Source organism: Drosophila persimilis, unplaced genomic scaffold (assembly GCF_003286085.1).
Source record: "Drosophila persimilis strain 14011-0111.01,24,50 unplaced genomic scaffold, DperRS2 tig00000000-arrow-pilon, whole genome shotgun sequence".
NCBI lineage: Eukaryota > Metazoa > Arthropoda > Insecta > Diptera > Drosophilidae > Drosophila > Drosophila persimilis.
Window position 1 is genome coordinate 27,206,091 of NW_020825288.1, and position 14,797 is coordinate 27,220,887.

At 48.4% G+C, this 14,797-nt stretch overlaps 3 protein-coding genes across 4 annotated transcripts; 1 reads left to right on the plus strand and 2 right to left on the minus strand.

Annotated features, from left to right (window-relative positions):
• The first annotated feature begins 2,308 nt into the window (after positions 1-2,308).
• Positions 2,309-6,795, plus strand: LOC113565254 (zinc finger protein 850). Its single transcript, XM_026987067.1, has 3 exons — positions 2,309-3,325; positions 3,389-3,830; positions 3,890-6,795. Exons 1-3 carry the CDS (start codon positions 2,553-2,555, stop codon positions 6,500-6,502), a joined length of 3,828 nt encoding a protein of 1,275 aa, XP_026842868.1. The 5' UTR covers positions 2,309-2,552; the 3' UTR covers positions 6,503-6,795.
• Positions 6,796-7,745: 950 nt separating this feature from the next.
• On the minus strand, positions 7,746-11,279 carry LOC6594125 (TBC1 domain family member whacked). Of its 2 annotated transcripts, none has more exons than XM_026987079.1 (4): positions 11,075-11,279; positions 9,422-9,664; positions 8,993-9,357; positions 7,746-8,934 (listed from the first exon to the last, which is right to left on the minus strand). In XM_026987079.1, exons 2-4 carry the CDS (start codon positions 9,626-9,628, stop codon positions 8,406-8,408), a joined length of 1,101 nt encoding a protein of 366 aa, XP_026842880.1. In that variant the 5' UTR covers positions 9,629-9,664; positions 11,075-11,279; the 3' UTR covers positions 7,746-8,405. The 2 variants fall into 2 exon arrangements, with proteins under 2 accessions (XP_026842880.1, XP_002019429.1); XM_002019393.2 differs by lacking the exon at positions 11,075-11,279 and adding an exon at positions 10,064-10,082.
• A 643-nt stretch (positions 11,280-11,922) lies between these two features.
• On the minus strand, positions 11,923-14,624 carry LOC6594126 (GPI ethanolamine phosphate transferase 1). The gene is made up of 2 exons (XM_002019394.2): positions 13,807-14,624; positions 11,923-13,748 (listed from the first exon to the last, which is right to left on the minus strand). Exons 1-2 carry the CDS (start codon positions 14,570-14,572, stop codon positions 11,923-11,925), a joined length of 2,592 nt encoding a protein of 863 aa, XP_002019430.2. The 5' UTR covers positions 14,573-14,624.
• Positions 14,625-14,797: the final 173 nt, after the last annotated feature.

Sequence of the window (14,797 nt, forward strand, 5' to 3'; positions counted from 1 at the left end):
AACAATTTAAATTTTTGGCGGTCAAGTTTGGTGGGAGTTGGTCTCTTGTTTTAGGCTTCGGCTTCGGCGTATTCCATACAGTGTTGCCAGATTTTGATCGTCAAAATAAGCTAGATTTCACAAAAACACAAGCTAAAACAAGCTAAAAATTGTAAAAACAGGCCAAAAAATAGGCTAAAAATAAAAAAACACATAGATATACACATTTCTAATTGTGTTATAATTTTATCCAACTCGCTATTACCGAATCGGTATATTTATCGCTGGAACGTGTTAAATTTAAATATTTCTCCGGTAATTGGTAGTTGTGGCAACATTTGCCATGACGGCGCAATTCATATCTGTAAAATTCAAAAGAATTATAGTCGTATTCATATTCAAATTCAAATTCGTATTCAAATATTACTAAAACAAACCTTATATTTAATATTGAGTTTAAGTATGTAACAGTAATTTTGTTCCTAAGCTTGGTCTTAACGATATTTATTTGACTGACTACACGTTCAATGGCAGGATTTGACCACGGTGGACTTAAACTTTCAATGGCAAATAACCCGATTTCTTCAAGAAGTTTGTTTTTGCCAGCATCTTTATAAGTCAGTACTTCTGACCAAAGCTTTATAGTGTCATCCAATATGGAAATGAGATCATTAGGATTTTTTTTATGTTCGAGTACATTTTCTGCTGCAAAAACTTGCAGTTTTTCCAATGTCTCAAAATTATCTGGAAGTCTGAAATTAAACAGCAGATTATTATTTATTTTTAATATCAAATCCTATTGAAGCTTACCTTTCTCTGAGTTGGATAATAAGCTCCTTTATAAAATCTTTGCACCTCAATTTTACACAATTACACATTTCACACGATCGCTAAGTTTCTGTGTAGTAGTGACCGAAACTTTTCAACGAAAATATACCATAAATGAATTCTAAAATACCATGATACATTAAAATATGTACAAATATGTATACTTTTTGTTTGATTTGCCTAAAAATATATGTAGGATATAAAAAGGCAAACATAAACAGAGTGAAATTAAAAAAGGCTAGATTTAAGGCTATAAGCATTTTCATAATTTTTCAAGCTTTTCCGTTTTCAAATAAGCTAGATCTAGCCTTAAATAGGCTAAAATGGCAACACTGATTCCATACTCGCTAACGTTATTTACGGTATATTTTTTAAATGAGACCGCATATTTTGGTGCTGTTCTGAGGGTCATACTGTAGAAATACTGGTTTTCGCCGCGCTCCCATGGTATTTTTGTCAATTTCATCAATCTATTAATTTCATTTTCAATGTTATATAGAAATCCAATAAAAGCAAGTATTTTGAATAGGCCAATCATGTATAGAATTGATTCATCAATCGTACAAAATTGAGTGGGCATGGCTAAATGTTCCATATAGATAGTATTATTCAACGGAACAAAGAATTGGTCGTTTTTTGAATCGAATTTGAGTTCGCCGCAGTTCGCCCCAGTTCGCTTTAGCAACACAAATGTTGCGGCAACATTTACTTGAAAACCGTTTTTTGGTCAAAATAAAATACATAAAGGTAATTAAAAGAAGCAGTCTTGTAGAAAATGCATTTATCTATGGGATAAAGCTAAGTGGGCATATATAGCTTGAAATATAGGCAATACCCGATTCGCCGCAGTTTCGCTTTTGCAACAATGAGTCTCATTCCATACACAAACATGTTGCTAGTTCCAAGCACACATACCCTGGGGGAAATGGATGATATAAGATTGTGAATACGTTTGTCTTCCAAGGCTCAATAGGTTTCAGGATCGACATAAATATATACAAGATACTAATAATGTACTTGAATATGTCTAAAGAATGTCAATTTGAGAAAAGGTCTTAATAAATTACGTTGGATCTTCATACAAAATTAGCGAAATAGGGTGTACAAAGAGCTATACACGCATCACGTCTTCAAATACCAGCAACATTGCGACTGTTTTTTTTTACCTATTTTGTTTAAACCTTGTTTTAGCCAAAATACAGTAAAAGCAAGGATTAAAAACTAACCAATTGTGTAGAAAATTGATTCATCAATGGGCTAAAATTATGTGGGCATGGCTAAATGTTCTATATAGCTAGTAATATTCAACGGAATATGAAAAACGAGGAATATGTATAATATAACTTGAATTTGTCAGTATATTTATGGTATATTTTGAAAATGCGACGGTATATCTTGGTATATTTCTGAGAGTCGGGCGGTATATTTTATTGATCCGCGGTCACACTGACTGTGATTTTTGCAGACAAATTTTGAATTTTTGCAACAATTTTAATTTTAATTTTGCAAGTGAAATGCAATTAGAATAATTGTCGCGAAGTGCGTGACTGCGAAGATGTTGATGTGGCGGGGGCCTTGATACTTTAAAGGAGCTTCGGCGACGGTGATAAGCTGGTGCAGCAGGAAAAATCGGCGTAGGATACGAAAACTAGTTCTTACAACAACTTTTGGTCCCCCCAAACTCACGCACACAAACTCGCAGACAGTTGTTGTTGTGGCAGACAGACAACAAGCTCCTCCCAAATATGGAAGGAATGGACCTGTGGACGTCCATGTTCTCGGCAGACTTCGAGGAGGGGGAGGAGGAGATTGAGCAATATGCGAATGAAAACGGTCTGGACAGCAATCCCGCCGGCGACAGTGACGACATTCTGCCCGAGGGCGATGGCGACGACGAGGACGAAGAAAACGAGGAGGAGGACGACGATGATGATGATAATGATGTGGAGGATGATGCGGAGGAGGAGACCGGCCGTGACAGTGGGAAAACAAAAGAACCCGATCAGGATGATGATGCCATATTTCAGTTCGATCTGGAGCCGATTGTAAGCATTGGAGAGCCACAGGCTCAGCCACCGTTGCTGGCGCCTCCGGGTCCACTTGGCGCGCCGCCTGTGCGTCCCATGCATCGCCACTCACTGCCCAGGGCCAGCCAGGGTCGGCCCAAGGAGGGGCGTCTTTCGGGCGTGCTCACGCGGCCCACCACCTCGCAGATCAATGCAACCGATGCGAACGGGATTCCCATCAACTATGAGCTGGGCGTCATCTACATCTGCCCCGCGTGCGGAGCGGAATTCCGGCAGCAGGATCTCTGGAAACGCCACATGAACCAGATGCACCAGTTCAACACGCGCCGCGGCCTCAACTTCATGGCCATGGACAAGCTCTATCATCGGTGCCTGGAGTGCAACAAGCGCATCGCCATGCATAGCCGGGAGAACCTGCTGAAGCACAAGTTCACCCATCTGCCGTTCAGGTGCACCAAGTGCTACATCTGCAAACGGGAGTACAAATACAGGTGAGTGGGACCCTCGAGAGAACCGTAAAGGATTCAGCTTACTTACGCAGAAATTCTTTGCAGACAAGACCTGATGGTCCACCTGAGGATGGTCCATTGCGACGAGGTGGTGGCCATGATGCGGGAGGGCTTCAACTTGGCGGGACGCAAGACGCGGGTGCGGGAGCCGCGCACAGAACAAATGCAACGCAAGGACCCGTTCCCAGAGGAGGATGATGAGCGGAACGATCTTCTCGAGCCGGAGACTGAGACTGTGCCACCTATGCTGGAAGAGGAGGCCCCGCCGAGGCGCAGGAAGAAGCGCTACCAAGGAGGTCCCTCCGGCGATGGAGGTGCGGATCTTTGCGAGGATTACATCCACTACATGTGCCCCGATTGCGGCACGGAGTGCGACACGCACGCCCAGTGGAGTCAGCACATTGAGTTTGTCCACGACTACGTCAGTCGCAGGGGGCTCAACTTCATCAGCGTGGACATGCAGATGCAGTGCCTCGAATGCAAGAAGGTGAGTTAGGTGCTTAGTCCTGGGGATTGCCCCTCTTAAAGAGCTGTACCTTTCCGCAGATTGTCATCCCCAACACCATTAAGACGCTGCGGGCGCACAAGTTCACGCATCTGTCGCAGCCCGAGTGGCTCCGCTGCAAGCTGTGCTACAAGGGCTACACGGAGCACCACGAGCTGGTCAGTCATCTGCTGAAGCAGCACCACCTGGAGTCGCTGATGCCCGAAGATTCGCCTGATCCATCACCCGTCAAAAAGACAGACGGAGGCGGAGGCGACGATTGGGAGGACAATGGAAACGGGAGCGTCTTCGATGACGTGTCGCCGCACTTTGAAGATGTCCCGCGGCGGGGAGGCCGTATCGGGAGCGATGACATGTATGAGCCCCACATCGACTACCTGTGTCCGCAGTGCGGCAAGGAATTCATCGAGAAGAAGCACTGGCGCACCCATGTGGTGCAGGTGCACGGCATGAACGACGTGACGAAGCTCAACTTTGAGATAATCAACGATCGCCAGCTGAAGTGCACGGAATGCGCCAAGATCATAACAAACGCCTACGGCATACAGAATGCCCAGCAGCACAGGATCACACACCTGCCATTCAAAGCGTACGCCAGGTGCCGCAAGTGCCACAAGTCTTACACGGACCGCAAGGGTCTGGTCAAGCATCTGGCCACCTACCACCGTGTGGGCTACGTGCCGCGCAAAACCCTGAAAAGAGGCGGACGACCAGCCGCGCCGTTTGCGTCGCCCAAGCAGCAGCGCAGACAAATTGTGACCTTGGGAAAAGAGACCTACGAGATCATCTTCCTGGACGAAGAGCTGATGCACTCAAGTGTCGACGAGGAGAACGACTTCGGAGAGCAGATGCAGATGGCGGATGAGGAGGACTTGCCCACTGTCAGTGCTGGCGTACCGCCGCCCAGCCCGAATCGCTACAAGTGCGTGGAATGCGGGACGCTGTTCCCCACCCAAGTGGCTCTCAAACTGCACATCAGCGAGGCACATACGTTCCGGGACCCCCCTCAGTACGGGGGATCCAAGAAGCTGGACAAATCCCAGGGCAAAGAGGAGTCGCCCAAGAAGAGGAGACTAGGAGCGGGTCCAGCAGCAGCACTGACACCATCATCATTGCCAGCGGCCACAAGCACTCCATCGTCGGGCACCGTAGAGCAGAACTACATATTTCTGTGCCCCTCGTGCGGCGAGGAGTACAAGACGCAGTTCGAATGGCGCCGCCACATCAACGAGGCCCACAACTTTGACAAGCGGCAGTATCTGAATATGCGCCAACTCGACAAGTACCGATACCAGTGCACCCAGTGCAACGACATTGTGTGCAACTCCAAGTTGAAGGGGCTGCAGGACCACCACTTTCGCCATCTGCCCTTCCGCCTGTACCTCAAGTGCCTCGTGTGCGGCACCTGCTACAACCACAAGCCCAACATTGCCGCTCATCTGAGGACGCGGCACAACATCTACGAGCGCGAAACGCCCTGGCGGGAGCTACAGACCAAGCCCCAGTACTCTTATGTTCAGTCCAAGGAAAAGGACAGGGACACGGCCGTCAAGAGCAGGCCGCAATCACCCTCGCATGCAGTTGTGCCCTCCTCATCAGGCTCATCCAGTACCAGCAGTCGCCCACTCTGGCCGCAGTCCGAGAAGCGTCCGACACGGCCGGCCGGTCTCAACACCCTGGAGGACAGCATCTCGTACCACAATGCGGTGGACATGGACTTCATCACCTACTACTGCCCCAAGTGCAACAAGAACTTCGACTCGCACGCCTTCTGGCGCAAGCACATCGTGGAGCACCACAACTTCAACAGCCGCGAGGGCCTGAACTTCCGGCAGATCGACATCCACCACTACTTATGCCTGGAGTGCTACAAGCGTGTCACCGTCACTCATACCAAGGGCGCCATCGGGCAGCTCCAGTCGCACAAGTTCCGCCATCTGCCCTACCGATCCTTCAAGTGTCTCACCTGCAACGGAGAGTTTGTGCGCAAGCAGATGTTCTTCAAGCATCTCAATCGGGACACCAATCGGTGCGATAACAAGCCCAGCGCCGCAGAGGTGTTTGATGACGAGGAGCAGGACGCGATTGGCGTCACCGCCGCGGAAGATGAAGACGTTGAAGCCTCTGCCTATCGACTGATGTGCCCCCAGTGCGGCGACGACTTCACCACCTGCAACCAGGCGGTGTGGCACAACCACCTCAACGTCTCGCACGGCCTGGACAAGCAGCTTCTGCACATTCGGAAGGTAGGCGAGGGGCTGTACCGCTGCCACGACTGCAACGAGGAGTTGGCTACGAAGAGCAGGCGGGTCCTGCAGCAGCACCGCTTCAAGCATATGCCCCATGCCGGCTACATTCGTTGCCAACTTTGCGAGAGCGGGACGGAAGAGAAGGCGGCTGAAGTGCACAGCATGCGGGAGCTGCATCAGCACATCCGCGAACACCATCCGGCAGTGGACGAGAGTGACGAGAGGATGCTGAAGGTGCGCCAGCTAATGGACGAGGAGGAGACCGACGAGGACCGTCAGCCAACAGCAAACAGTGACAATGAATCAGGCTCGACGCCAAACAATGGTCCATATATGCCGCTACCGCCGCATTTACTGGACGAGGTGGAGGATTTGGATTTCGAGGATCAGTATCTGCTGGGATAGGGTGCCCACCCCAATCACACCTGCCACCTCCCATTCCCAGTATCCACAATAACGTGTACTTCCAGTGGTCAACCGAATAATCGAGTCTCTCTAAAGGACTGAGAATGAGATTAAGCAAAAAGTATTCTTAGAAATTAGCCATTAGACACCGTATAACACCTAGCTTCCACTCATACTCATAGCTAGTTATTAAGTTTTGAGACACCATCTCTCATTTTAGTAGCTGTAAGCCGTAAAATCTATTTATTTGAACCCTCGCGGATATCGACCACGCGCCCATAGACTCCACCAGATTTCAATGATATTTTCAAGACTATACAATAATTTAACTATATTTATACGCTTTCAGTGAGGTACCCGCAAGTCGAGCTGAAAACTTATTTAAGAGCACTGGTTCAAGTGCGCACTTTGCTGAAAACTGAAGGCTCGCCCGTGGCACCTCTGCTTTTTTTTTATATCGATCAAGCATGTTTGTCTTTATCAGCAAGCCATATGATATGATACAGCGATGGGCTATGTACAAATCGGAAGTTTTAAGGTAACTATCTTAAAACAACGTAGAAGTTTTTTATATAGATACAGATGTTGGATCACCCGATTACGACAAATGATTGGCAAGATCATAAAAGAAATCTATGTGCAGAGTTTCCGAAGGTAGGCGGGAATACTGAGGGGAGGTTGAAGTACGCAAAATATGCGTTGTGATGAGCCCAAGGGCGGAATGCCGGCGGCGACGGCACAGCTATCAGATCATATTTCAACTCAGCCGACAGTATGTGCACCCTCGGCTTGGCTGAGCTCAGATATAAATTTTGAAAGCTCCTCTTTCAGCTAGAGTGTGCGCGGGACCCTCAATGTAGATGATAGCTTGAGCATGTGAGATGCACTCCTTCTGGGTTAGCTCTCTGCTCGAATAATGATAATAAATAAGAAATTCCTTTCGAGAACTAATCGACTTACATATGCATGTGTTTCTATGGGAATGATGGTTTGTGATGATGATATATAGATTTCTCTCGGCACCTTGGCTTTGAAAATAACTAAAATATTGAACAATGATCTTATAGCTGAGCAAATCATTAAAAAATCGTATCATTTCGTTCTGATTTGGTCGGTATTTTTCATTTAAAACTAACATTTTCTCCTTTCCCCTATTTCTCGGCTTTATATCGATCCATGGAGCTATACGGCTGGTGCTTCGGGCGTCATTTTACCAGAAGGATTATAAGAAAAATGCATTATCTGGGAAAATCGTGTTAGGGTTTATATATATATATAAGTCATAAACTTTCATTTCAATTTTGTCTAAACCCGCCACAAGCCGCAGCAGGCTGCAGGCAGAGCTGCATACGGGTCAAATTAGTGAAAAATCGTAGTAGTAGAACTGTGCGGCTCATACAATATGTGGACCAGACCATACTCGTTAGAGCTGCCTGGGAAACGGTGGCCGTGTCTCGTGGGGGATGATTATAATACGATATGTACGGGGTACTCAAACTAGGCTAATAATAATAAATAATAATTATAATAAATACTTTTGAAAAGCATAAACAATTGCACGCTCGTAATAATTGCAACTAAATGATAACGATAATACGATTTCGAATACCAATACAGAATACAGATACGAATCAACAGAATTGGCTTAAAATTAAACAAACTGATTGGAATGGAATATTATCTCCGTAATTGACCGACATCCTGGTCACTCTCCTGCCACCTGCTCCCTTCACTCCACATCCACTTTGTGCACGACGCTCATCCTATTCGACATTAAATGTAAAAAATCCATGCAAATATGCGATGTGTGTGTTTAGTAACAATTGGTTGCCGCCCATTTTCTGCAGCAGTCTATGTGATTGCTTGGCCTCGTGCTCCTGATCGTGCTCGTGATCCAAATCTCTCACAATGTGGGCATGTTGCGCCGACCGTTACTGTTGCTGGGCCCCGAATCGTTCGGATTCCCATCCTGTTGGGCCTTCTGCTTGGCCCGGCGCGCCTTTTGGCGCGTATGCTCTATTTGAAAGTCCTCCACGCGCAGGTTGAGCCGCATCATGTTGTTAATGATGAACTCCTCCTCCAGGATGTGTTCCGGGGGGGAGCGCATCACGGCCAGGGTCTCGCAGAGGCCAGTGCAGGTCTTGCGCACTTTGTGCCGACTGAGCGAGGCGCCGATTATGACCAGGGCCACCTTGAAGATTACCCGAATGCCCTCGGCCAGGAAGCAGTCCCACACGCGCAGCAGCGTCTCCCAGGGCAGGGTGCGAGTCATGCCGCAGAGGAACCAGTCGGTCATGTACAGCAGCGGCTCTACTTTGTGCTTCTGCAGATGGCGATACACTGGCGGGCAGGTCTTCTTCAGCAGGCCCTCCAGTATGCCCGCGTCGTTCTGTATCACCTCCAGGCCAGGTATGAAATAGTCCTGCAGGTAACTGCAAAGATCATCATACATAGCAAATCTTGGAATGGAATGGAAATAGATGGACCTACACATCACACACGCTCACAAACACCCAAAAGGCGTCCTCTGCTGGCAGGTGCATCAATAGGAAAGCAGCTATCGGTGCCTGCGCTTGACAGAATCCCACCTTGGGGTTGTATATGGAGTAGGCCTTCAGCACGTTGAAGAGCTCTATTTGGCCGACTTTCTGTTCGTCGAGGAACATTTCGTGGAACGGGAACTGACGGTGCTTGTCCTTCTTGATCTCCTCTATGGTCGCCGGATTGCCGGGCTTCTCCAGCAGCTCTTCGTAGACATTTGGATTCTTTTTTTTAAGCAGATATGCTCCGGATAAATAGAACCAGGCCTTGGGCCGCACCGACTTGGGTATGCCCTTGCGACATCGATCACGAATCTGTTAAAATACAGTAGATTATTATAGGAATGTAGAGGAATGGATTAGAGGATATCTATCTCACCTTTTTGTAGTTCTTCGACATGTAGATGGACCAATTTTCGATCATGTATAGCCATTTCTTCTCGCGGGCTATAATCTGGGCCTTGGACAGGGGCTCTTTGGGTTTATCTGTGCGCTGGAAGCCGCCGTAGAAGCCATTGCGATCCGGGCAGCTGGAGACGGTCGAGCACAGTGAGATGGTGTCCAGTGAGCGCGGTGCTGTGGCCATCGCCAACGCCAACTCTCCTGCCGCAACGACAGCAAACTGAAGGCACAGAAAGTACAAGTATTACATCAAAGTACGCCCACTAAATGGATTGGCTCCACAACCATCCATTATGTATGCAAATTCAAAGGGAGAGGGACGGGACTGCGAGAGGGACAGATAGAACCACTGGTAATTTGCATTATCGTTATTATTGTTATTGTACCTATAAGCACTCGCAACTGGGATGATACAAAGTGCGCAATTAAGTGGTCGGCGGCCCCCCATGGCTCTGAACAAAAATTACTCATTTCCATTTCCATTCTCGACAGAATTTGGGCAATCTTGGGACGGCGGTCCCACTCTTATCACAGCTCACAGCAACATTATCAACATTAGATTGGGGGCAACTCAAGGAGATACCATTGAGAGATGTCCGTGGAACCATGAAAGTCACACCTTGTCATCCTTGGGGATCAGCTCCAAGCAGTCGATGCTGTGACGGTAGTGCGAGAAAAATAGGGAAGGCATGGCCCACAGCCAGCCGAGGAACCGACTATGCGGAAAAATGTGCCTCAACGCTGGTTTATAGGAGCTGCCAGTGCCCGTCCCGTCTCTTGGATAAACAGCTGTTAATTGGTTCCTTAATCGAACCATTACTAAGCCACTTGCTGCAGAAGTCTTCCGATTCCAAAAGTGAAAGCACAGCTCAGCACAGCACAGCCCAGAAAGGGAATCGTATCGGATTGTGGGCCTTTCAGTTTCGCCCCTCCATGCCCCCCCTGCCTAATGAGAGAATCGCAAGTGCAGCAACTGCAAGTAATTGAGGCAACTGGGCCGTGCCTGCGCCCCGCACTCGAATAAACAGCTGGGGGAAAAAACGAACGAAAGATCGGAGAAAATCAGAGTGCAAAGAAAATTAGTTACTTTTCCGCTGATTGCCGCAGCGACAACCGACCTCGGGCAATCGGAATTAGAACCTTATCTGCGGACTGCGGGACGAGTCATAAAACATGATCGCATTTGGCACAAGCAAACTGAAATGTTTCCGTGCCTCACGCCGCAATGACAACACGTCATAACGCCTTGGGGGCATGGCCACCCACCCACCCACTACAAGTTTTGGGTTGGCTGCCATTTTCTCCAAAATCTAATAACATCAGGCATGCCCGATCCTCAAGTCGCATTTTGGTATCCACTCTTCATCTCGCACATTTGTGTTTCTCAACAGAACATGTACATAGCCATTGCGAAAGCCCTCTCTAGAAAGCGACACATTGCTTTGATTTTGCCTACGCGCCCCGAAAACAAGTGTCTCTGTGTGTGCGATGGTGGAGCCCTCGCATAGACACATGTACCGTGATTCTCCGCTTAGCTGTGTGTGCGACACAATACATACCAATTGTTATTATTAACCAACGCCTCCGTCCCGTCCGCCCCCACATACGTCGTGTAAACTTTTTGCCTCACCTTTTGCTACGCTGTTCTCGTGCTGCTGCTGCTGCTGCTCCTGCTGTGGTCGTGCAATGCGCAATATGTAGGGGTGTCCGCGTAGCTTTCTTTTCATAAAGTCTTGCACATTCGGGTTATTAGTTTTCGCATACACTTTGCGCCCGCACAATGTGTAGGATTATTGTTATGATTAACTTTGCTCTTGGCCACCCCTTCCGCCCCCAGAGAAATCAGGTGTGCAGTGTGACCTTATCGATCGAGTATACGGTCTGACCCTCAGAAACATACCGTAATATACCAAGGGAAACGGAACAAATATACCATTGTATAGCGGTTTCGACTTCACAACATACCGAAAAGTATATAATACCGTAAATGGAAGAACAAAATAAAATACTATTATTTTACATTTTACATTTACACCCCCAGAGAAATCAGCGTCAGGTGTGCAGTGTGACCTTATCGATCGAGTATACGGTCTGACCGTCAGAAACATACCGTAATATACCAAGGGAAACGGAACATATATACCATTGTATAGCGGTATATACCCTCATCTCGGTTTCGACTTCACAACATACCGAAAAGTATATAATACCGTAAATGGAAGAACAAAATAGAATACTATTATTTTACATTTTACATTTACACCCCCGGAGAAATCAGGTGTGCAGTGTGACCTTATCGATCGAGTATACGGTCTGACCCTCAGAAACATACCGTAATATACCAAGGGAAACGGAACAAATATACCATTGTATAGCGGTATATACCCTCATCTCGGCTTCGACTTCACAACATACCGAAAAGTATAAAAATACCGAAAATGGAAGAACAAAATAAAATACTATTATTTACATTGCGAGCTAAGCGCTAAGATTTAAGTTTTGTTTTATGGGGGGAGGCGCATTCGAGAGCTGGGAGATCCACTTGTTGCCCACCTTCGAGTTGGCCAGGCGCCACAGCTGGAGCCACAGGAAAGGAAACACCTGCACCACGGCAAGGGCCGCGACACTGCTGACGATTTTCCGCCCGGAACCGTGATTGACGACGCACAACAGGAGCCCGACGGACATGGTGCTACACATGAACATCAGCCAGGCAAAGATCTGGCGTTCCTGGGACCACACATCTTTATAGGCATCTCCCAGGATGCAGAGCATGAGGAACCAGGGCAGCAGGAGCTTCAACGCCATCACCAGGCCACCGGTCCAGATTGTGTAGCCGAAACAGGTTTCGTTAAGGATCCGGGGAAAGTCCACAACCAAAGCAGGAATGCTGCCTGACACGAAGATGGAGTACAAGCTGTACACCAGTATGTACATGGCAGTCGGCCTTGGTTTGATGCAATGTATGTCGGTGCTCCTCTGTCTCAGTTGCAGTCCTAGTTTCAGTTCCATCGCAAGCATCTGAATAACCAGCGTCTCGTACGATGTACAGGTCAGTGTGTAGAGCGTGCTCAGGTTGAAGATGATCAGCTCTATGATCTGGACACTGCGTCGTTGAAGATATGCGATATGGAAGAAGTACGCCCACGACGCCAGAACCATCATCCAGGGCACCGGAGCAACTGCAACATGAACGAAGGCGGCCAGCAGTATAGCGCCATTAATCATCCAAGGCATCCCATTGGGACAGACACCAAATGCCAGGGGGCGCACAAATGTGAGCGGAATGCTGATCAGTAGAATATAGCGTTCCGAGCAGCCAATGGATTCGGGAAGAACGGAGATGTATGCGAGTCCTAGGAGCAGCAGCATCCACAGATAGAACTGGGGGCCGCGCACTCGAAACGCACTCCGAGTGCTGTAGCAAGCGAAACTCAGGTATCCCAGGGCCATGATGTATCGTCGAAAGAAGCCACCGAGGCAGATCAGTGCTAGCACCAGAGGCAACAGCAAGCCGCAGATGGTCACCATATTGCCACTCCTTTTCAGTGTTTTCAGTGCCAGGATCCACACGAGGGCGGGCAGCAGAAAAACGGCCTGCACCAGCAAGGGGACTCTTTGGAGACACATGAGGGCTACGAGGAAGAGCGTGACCGCACGAGAGATGATGGTGGATCCCCACAGGCAGTCGGATAATCCTTCCGAAATCTCATCAGAGTCGCTCGACTGTCCTGGTCTCTCCAAATGACAACGCAAGCAATAGACCCATCCGAGCAAAGCACTGGAGGCGGCCACCACGAGGACGTAGCGATAGTAATCCATGAAGTAGTCGATGCACTTAACAATCACAGGCATAAAGTTGCTGGTGAACTCCAGCAAGGACCTGAAGCGCTGCTGCTGTTTCAGGACGTGACTCGACTTCACGAAGCTGTCCATCAGCTTGGTGTTTAGCCAGTGCGCTGGCATTATTCGGGAGAAGAGACCAGACCTGTGGCGCTTCCGCAGGTGTCGCGCTTGCGCCAGCAATTGGAGCGCGTTCGTGTGCATGGCGTGGGCCTCATATCGTTTGCTAGTCCTGAGAAGACCTCTTGGAAGCTCTCCGCGATTGTTCGCCGGCGGCGCCTGACCCAGAAGTGCGCTCATCAAGGTTGTCAGCTGAATGGGACTCAGTACATGCAGCGGCAGCCTCATCTTCTGGGCATTGACCACAAAGCTGCGGCCTCGAATGGTCGTAAGATGATTAACGCCAGAGCCCCAGAGGAAGAACGGAGCCTCCACGAGGCTATTGCTTTTGTTCGGGCCTCCTAAGGAGGCAAAGGTGTGAGCGAGGCAGATGAAAGCTTTCAGTGAGATCAATCTCACCACAAGAATGTGGAAGTCCAAAGTCGGAGGTCAGCAGATAGGCTGTTCGTTGGTCTGGAAAACAGTCCTCGAAGCGATTGTACATTTTCCACACACTGCGATCCGTGAACTTGAGATTTTCGCACGTGGCAGGTGCACCACTGGCATCTTCTCCCAACATCAGATGCACGAAGAAGAAGAGGCCTCTGTGCTCCTGCAACTCCTGAGATTCGCTCAACAGAAACAATTCCACGGCCCGAATGACCGATTCCTCCATCTCGTTGCAGTTCTTTCGCACGCCCGGCGTGACTTCGGGACTGAGAACTGTAGGCAGGTCGATGTCTGGGAAGCGTTGCTTCATATGGGCCGTGGTCCAGGCATAGCTGTAGGTGCTGCGATTGAAGATCGAGTCAAACGGGGCCGGATTCAGCAGCCAGTTGTGGGCAACCGATGCCGCATCCTCATAGAAGCCCGCGAAAAGGGCCAAATAGGAAGAGAACTTCGAATCGGTGGGCGCTTCCGCGGGGTGACATATCCCCACTAGACCCTGCTTGTGGAACAGCTGCCGCAGCAGCGGCAGGTTGTTGCAGTAGTCCTCGAAAAAGGTATTGGCACGAAGCCCGTCCTTGACGAAAACCACCAGACGATCTGCCGGAACTCGTTCCTTGAGCGACTCCATCGCCTGCGGTTCCAGGATCCCGATATCCGTCGCCCGAAAGTACACCACGTAGACGGACGCAAAGAGGAGCAGCTGCACCAGCGCGTACGTATAGTACGAACGAAACATTCTCTCACTTTTGAATTGTGAATTCCTTGAAACATCAAATTACTGTCATCGACACGTCATATAGTATCATCAGAGCAGGCCTTTCTAGTTCTTAGCCAATTCTATCTAGCCATTTATTTCTTAATGAATGTAAAGCTCGACTTTCATATGCCTTTGATAAATATTCAATATTGCATTCGAAATAACACCAAGAACATTATGTGCTTTCAGGCTACACTACATAAT

What these genes read in the sequence shown, in the direction of transcription:
- LOC6594126 (XM_002019394.2), bottom strand. Translation starts at nt 14,572, where the DNA reads ATGTTTCGTTCGTACTATACGTACGCGCTGGTGCAGCTGCTCCTCTTT. An exon ending in TGGACTTCCACATTCTTGTG is followed by an intron (nt 13,749 to 13,806) that starts GTGAGATTGATC and finishes TTGCCTCCTTAG; the next exon opens with GAGGCCCGAACAAAAGCAAT.
- LOC113565254 (XM_026987067.1), top strand. Translation starts at nt 2,553, where the DNA reads ATGGAAGGAATGGACCTGTGGACGTCCATGTTCTCGGCAGACTTCGAG. An exon ending in AAACGGGAGTACAAATACAG is followed by an intron (nt 3,326 to 3,388) that starts GTGAGTGGGACC and finishes AATTCTTTGCAG; the next exon opens with ACAAGACCTGATGGTCCACC. An exon ending in AGTGCCTCGAATGCAAGAAG is followed by an intron (nt 3,831 to 3,889) that starts GTGAGTTAGGTG and finishes ACCTTTCCGCAG; the next exon opens with ATTGTCATCCCCAACACCAT.
- LOC6594125 (XM_026987079.1), bottom strand. Translation starts at nt 9,628, where the DNA reads ATGGCCACAGCACCGCGCTCACTGGACACCATCTCACTGTGCTCGACC. An exon ending in TGTCGAAGAACTACAAAAAG is followed by an intron (nt 9,358 to 9,421) that starts GTGAGATAGATA and finishes GTATTTTAACAG; the next exon opens with ATTCGTGATCGATGTCGCAA. An exon ending in TTTGTGAGCGTGTGTGATGT is followed by an intron (nt 8,935 to 8,992) that starts GTAGGTCCATCT and finishes TGATCTTTGCAG; the next exon opens with TTACCTGCAGGACTATTTCA.